General features: G+C 36.7%; 1 protein-coding gene across 1 annotated transcript; it reads right to left on the bottom strand.

Annotated features, from left to right (window-relative positions):
* Positions 1–2,111: 2,111 nt before the first annotated feature.
* LOC124082650 (olfactory receptor 10K1-like) lies at positions 2,112–3,020 on the bottom strand. Its single transcript, XM_046429131.1, has one exon. The coding sequence runs from the start codon at positions 3,018–3,020 to the stop codon at positions 2,112–2,114; it is 909 nt and encodes a 302-aa protein (XP_046285087.1).
* Between the last annotated feature and the right edge of the window lie 3,829 nt (positions 3,021–6,849).

The raw sequence follows: 6,849 nt of genomic DNA, 5'->3' as shown, positions 1-6,849 counted from the left end.
CATGGTGACTACAGCTAATAATGCCATACTGCTTACTTGTAAATTGCTAAGTGTAGATTTCAGGTGTTTTTATCACATGTAAAAAAAATATGATTTACTTCATACGCTAATTGCATTAATTTATCCATTACATACTTAGATTAAAACTTCACGTCATACACAAATGAATACACATATCTTTTAAAATTTTCAATTGAAAAAAAATTTAAAGTTATATTCTTTGCCTACCTCTAAATCATCCATATCATTCTTTTTTAGGGCTTATGTTTATGTGGTCCCCTCTGAAGTGATCTCCCAAAATGATCCCCTTTACTGGTGACTCCCACTTACACTTCAGGAAGTAGGTGAAATGTCAGCTCTTACAGGACAGCAATAGAGCACAGCAAGGGTATTGGGGGGAGTGAGGGGGAAGGAAAAGGGAGGCACTGGGGACTGAAGTAGACCAAATTATGTTATGTGCATCTATTAACATGTCACAATGAATCCCAATATTATGTATAATATTAAAGTATCAATAAAAATGTAAAGGTCTATACCTCTTGTAAACCTGTCCCATATTCAATGTAAATTAGATTTCTTATAGTCTTCCCTCTTCCAAATCTTGCATTCACTCTCCTTTATAAATTTTATAGAATTACACTGCTTCTCAACAGTTTTTCCTGACTTTATCTGCTTACTGGGACTGGTTTGAAACATAGCATAAGGTTTATAATGGCAGACATCCATATGTTGTTTTCATCATACATTTCCCGTAGCTAAGATATCATCTGGTGTGTATTAAGGAAGTAATATATAAGTTATTGAAAAGATGAGAACTACAACAAAATAGGTCCTGTATGTCATAAAATCATAAAAAAAAGTGGAGCTTAATCCAATGGTTGGGGTGCGGCAGGTAAAAGAGAAGATTTAGAAAGAAAGGGATGGTGGAGATTGTTTTGAAATGTAAGATTTTATGTACAAGTTAAACAGAGAAGAGGAGCTTTTCTGAAGAGAGACAACAGCACTTGAGAATACACAGCTATGTCAAGTTGGGGCCCAGCAAAGTTTTGGTTGGCTTCAGAATGTACAACTAGGCACTTATGAAAACAGATAATGATAACTTCAGAAATAATAATATTAAAGAGGTAGGGAGAAACTACATAATAAATTCAGGCTCACGAAGGATGCTTGGTTTCATCTTATCTGATGAGGGAAATTATTGGAAGTGTTTTCCATGGATTTTCTGGCTATTCGGGGACCCTGACCTTTTTCTGCACTAATATTAATTCAAGCCTTTGCTTGGAATTACTTGAGAAATTTTAGCAACTGATGCAATGTTAGTACCTCCTTTGAAGAGAAAAAATATGTTTGTTTTTTATGGGATTTATGTGGGGGTTGACAAGGAAAACCAGGAAGTGTATATATATATATATATATATATATATATATATATATATATATATATATATATATATATATCACAGTAAGGGTCTCATTCATATATATTTATATATATAAATGTATAATTATATATATATATATATATATATATATATATATATATATATATATATATAAATGTATATATGAATAGAAGGGGGATTCCATCAGGATATTCCAGTCCCAAAGGAAAGATAATGCACAGATAAAGACAGGTCAATGTGTAGTTTGAGGTGGTGAATGCAAGCGCAAAAGAGTCACTAAGGTGTGTTGCAGAATTGATGGGGCCAAGGTTGTGCATTGTCTTCAAGAAAGGGAGGACTCAGCTAGACAGCCTCTTCAGTGGAACGAGACACTTTAACATACATCTTTTCTGTGCTCACTACTCTCATTTGCTTGAATGTACATTTGCTCTGAAATCAGTTTCGAATGATCAATATGTTGTGCAGTTACATGTGATTAACTTTTTTCTTGTAACTGAGTAAACTCTTTTCATGTATTCTTAAACTTTTAAAGAAGAATTAATGGGAGAAAGCCAGAATGTCTTAGCTTTATTAAATAAAGTGTAAATGTTCTTTTCACATGAAAAATATTCTTATGTTATAGCGTGTTCGGGTAATTGAATGAGAAAATAGATGCAAGCACACATTTTCCTGGCAGTTAATAACTAGTAAGAGTTTAAAATTGATTCTTTAGTTAAGAGGAAACCAAGTCTTGCTCATTGTTCTTTGAAAGGCTGATTTGAATTCCTTATTTCTCAGGATGGTATAAAACACAGATATCAGGGTGTCTTGGCTGGAAGAGTAGTTGGACTTGGGCCTCAAGTAGATGAAGGAGGCACAGCCATAGTGGACAGTTACCACAATGAGATGGGAGGCACAGATGGAGAAGGCTTTGTATCTTCCAACAGAGGATGGGATCTTTAGAATGGCAGAGATGATGCGGACATAGGACACCAGGATGAGTAGCAGTGGGATAACTAAGACCAATACACCCAGCATGAAGATGACCAACTCAATGAGGTGGGATTGGTGAGATGCCAGTTTGAGGACAGGGGAGATGTCACAGAAGAAGTGATGCAGTTGGTTGGAAGAGTGGAAGGGCAGGTGAAATACCAGGGAGGTAGCGACCAAAGAGATAGTAAAGCCACAGGCACAGGCAGCAGCTACTAATCCCAAGCACACCCCATGGCCCATGAGCACTGTGTAGCGTAGCGGGTTGCAGATGGCCACGTAGCGATCATAGCCCATGGCTGCCAGCAGGAAGGAGTGAGAGCAGCCCAGGAAGAGGAAGTTGAACATCTGGATGGCACAGCCCAGGAAGGAGATGGTCTTCTTCTGAGCCAGCAGGTCCACCAGCATCTTGGGCACAATGACAAAGGTGTAGCTGGTTTCAAAGCTGGAGAGGACTGAGAGGAAGAAGTACATGGGGGTATGAAGGGCTCTGTCCAGCACAATGGTGGACATGATGATGGCATTGGTGCCCAGTGTGAAGAGGTAGACGAACAGGAAGACCATGAACAGCAGTCTCTGGAGGCTGGCCAGAGCTGAGAAGCCCAGGAAGACAAATTCTCTCCCCCAGGTCTCATTGACCCACTCCATAGACAGCAGTTCTATGCAGGAGCGTTAGGGACAGAGGTGGAGGCCAGGACCCAGAAAGAAGAGCAGAAAAGTACAGGATCCTCAACGTGAAGCTGGCATGTGACTGGTGTTTCTGGATATTTGGTAGAATTGTTTCATTTTCTCTTTAAAACGTCTGCTAAAAAAGAATTGATGCTAAATATTCCAAAGAATAAGTGACTCCATTTGGGAGGCTATTTATAAGTGAAAGACAGATCATCTTTTTAGCCCAGGATGATGAAAATGTCTAAAAGATTTCCCTTTTTTCTTTCATATGTACTATTTTATTTTTCTTGCTCATTGTAAACCCACAGAAAGCAGCTCTCTGTCAGTAAGAAAACATTGTTAACTTGAGTAATCTGGTCCTGATCAGAATGTAGAATGAAAGAATTATGAAGCTGATCAGATAATGCTACATTAATTATGCCATGAATATTTCAGAAGGAATCTTATTTTTGTCTAAGTATAATGCACACATTTAACTGACTTAATAATTGAGAAAAAAAAGAAACAGAAGAAACATCAGAGGAGTAGAGCAGGACGGAGGAAGAGAAGAATGTGGGAAATGCCAAGGATTGAAAGGGAACAAATTGTTACATGAGGTTCTAAATATACTACAGTGTATGGTAAGGATATAATAAATATATTTTATCTCATATTTACTACCATTATCTTTGCACAGTCCACAAAATAATAAGAGGAAAGAAATTAGCTTTATTTCCAATAGACTGACTAATAAGAAGCCAATAAGGAACGCTGCTGGAATTTCCAGAAGCTCATACATCAAATCAAAGAAAACATTAAAGGGGCGTAAGATAACATTAAAGGCAATTGTTTTTCTTATCCAGGATACATAAGTCACCAGGTGGTAGAGAGAGACTCTACGTTTGCGAGATTTTTCTGCACATGGTAGTTTTTCCATTCTGAGTTTCCACAAAAAAACTTATAGAAATAGAGCTTTTCAGAAGTGGCTCCAGTTCTTGCTGCAGAATGTCAAAAGAGATTATGACCATTGCCATTTGACAGGTCCTGCGTCTCAGCTAGAAGTCACCAGCTTTAATGTAAGGGTAGGCCAATACAAATCCTTTCGAATATTTTGCTACGAAAACCAGTTTGCAAAGTGCTAGGCAGAATTATTTCTAAAGTAATTTTTAGACCTTAGATGAGATCATTTTTTCCAACTGCCTGACCTAATAATAAGAAAGTTTTCTCTAAATATAAATATCATCCACTATGTATTAGCTGGATACAGTCTTCTTTTATTTGCCTCTGAAGCCTTTACATCATTTAGTGCTGAGGAGTTTTTGTCATCTTCTATCAGAATTTTTTGTTTTAACTAATAGCAATACTTTACTTTCTAGACCCTAAGTTAAATTATGAACATTTCTAAAACTTGTTGCATCTGTTCCTAGAATTTAGAGATAATATGTTTTTTCTTTCTTACTACAACCTGGTAGTAACATAGTTATGAACTACATAGTTATGAAAACATAGTAATGAACTCTATCTGTAATAACATAACTAAAACTTATTAGTTACTATTATAATTTATTATTTCCTATCTACTACTATTAGTATTAACACCTATCATTATTAGTATTACATATTAATATAAAAAGGTCTTAAAAGGTCTATAAAATTTATAACTCCAACATAAGCATGTTTATGAGAGAAAAAGAGTCAGGGAATGAGTGAGATGTGTTTGTGTGTGTGTATACTAGTTATATATTTTCTATACCAAGAAAACCAAAATGTTCCCCATATAACACTCATCCCCTAGGGCAATGGATTTCTGTTCATTTCAAAACATTAAGGAAAACTTAAACTTAGGATCCTTTCTATTCTTGGATCACTGCTGTCCCCGAAGACTTTGCTCTGATCTCCTTAGCATTAATTTGCTTCTAATGCCCACTGTATTCTTTGTTGAATATGATGTAAATAAGTAGAGTGCAGAAATTGAAATTCTCTGGTTCTGAAAGAGTACCTGTATCTACCAACACCAAAGAAAATCAGGTTTGATTATTTTGTCACTCAGGCTCATACAGTCAGCCGGTCCCAGCAATATGGAGTTTTACATATTTATTAATACAGCCCCTTAGCTTGAATGAATTGTGTAATTGATTTATTGTCCCTTTTCATGATGTATAGATCCCTGTCATCACAGTTCATCTGAGAAGTCAGCCTCATTCGCTCAAGGTGACATCAGGGACCACACAGAGTATTTTATCATCAGTACTATGATAGAAAGATAGAATAACAAGAATAAAAGTTAGAATTCTCTTCCAGCCAAACAGCCACAGGTTATAAAGTCAATATGAAAAAAATTCCTCAAGGTAGAATGAGAATATCCAGATTTTTAGATTTCTTTTAGTGAGACTCAGGAAGAAGCATTTAATGTAGATATTCAATCTCTCTTATTTTAAAGCTAAAGTGAACAAAAGAAGCAAGAACTGAAATGAAATGTTAATTTAACATTAATGGAAGGTACAAAGCAGAGGGTTCATGGATAATAGTTTGCAGAAATATTTTGACATAGGGTAGTAGGTAAGTATGCAAGACCCTTGAGAATTTTTGATTCAGACATTGTAAGTTTCTCTGTTTAGATGCTCTTAAAATTCCCCTTATTATGATGTTCTAGAACACATGTATAGAATTCAGGCTTCGATCCTTGCAGATGATAATTCCATGTCCCTATTTCCTACTCCTCAGATGTTCCATTGTATTTTATATAATCTGGATTTAAATAAAAACTCAATACATAAGGGTGCTGTGTGTCTTCAAAAAAGGAGTCATCTACAGAGCTTTCACATGTGGAAAATTTGAGAAATTCTAACATTTATGTTAGGGAAACCACCAAGTAATTATCCAAAAGAAATCATTCAGATAGCCTCAAGGAGTAATGAAATACAACTTTTGTCTTTTAAAATTCACATGAAAAATTTTGATTTGTCCAAATTACCTAATTAAAATGGAGCTGAAGTATCATATTTTAGTTATAGCTGAAAACATACAACCGTGAGTAGACAGCAGAGAAAAGTGAAAAAGAGACAGACAGTAATTACTGTTTTGAGCAACTAATAAAAAAAAATTAAAAAAAAAAAAAAAGAGAGAGAGAGACAGGGCATGGGTTCCCTTTAAGCCATGATTCAACCCATTGAAGAGAAAAAAAAAAAGGAAAGAAGAGGAAAGGGATGAAGGAAATCTAGTTAGGAGCAAAATGGTCCAGTACAATCATCTAGAAAAAAAATCACAGAAATGCACAGCCCATTCCCAATCATTCCTGGTACCTAGGATGAAAAGTGGGCACGGATTTTCTTTTTCATCCCCGTCACTCACCACAAATTCCTTTAAGGGGCAGAGGACGAGTGTGCTTCTGTCCAACCCATCACTCATGTCCAGGCCTCACAAAGTCCCTCCAGTGTTCCGACTGCCTGGCAGAGATCCACATTGCTCTCTTTTTTCCCAATTCAAAGACAAGCCGCTATTCAGCATCAGGAATTCTCTGGAAAGTAAAATTTAAGTCACAGAATACAGCCTGAGAGAAGAGCAGAAGAGAGAGAATCTGCCCTAGGACAGAGGCTCTCAGGGGCATCACGGGAGTGAGGCTCCTCCATCCATCAGGACTCTCAGCTCCTCCAGATGAGTTACTATGTTCAGAGCTGTTGACCAGCAAGCGTCATTAGAGGAATGTACTGTGATCACTGGGCTCCTGAGGCTAGTTCCACTGCCCTGGAGACATTGTCTTGGGGTTAATTAGAAGTCAGGCTTATTTTGGAAAAATAATGTCACCAGTTTCTCAAAGGTGGTGGGT

The sequence above is a fragment of the Marmota monax genome, unplaced genomic scaffold (assembly GCF_021218885.2).
Source record: "Marmota monax isolate L192 unplaced genomic scaffold, Marmota_monax_Labrador192_F-V1.1 WCK01_AAM20220418_F8-fsc00145, whole genome shotgun sequence".
NCBI classification, from domain to species: Eukaryota; Metazoa; Chordata; class Mammalia; order Rodentia; family Sciuridae; genus Marmota; species Marmota monax.
The sequence above is the reverse complement of the archived record's forward strand: the minus strand, read 5'-3'. Positions and strand labels throughout refer to the sequence as shown.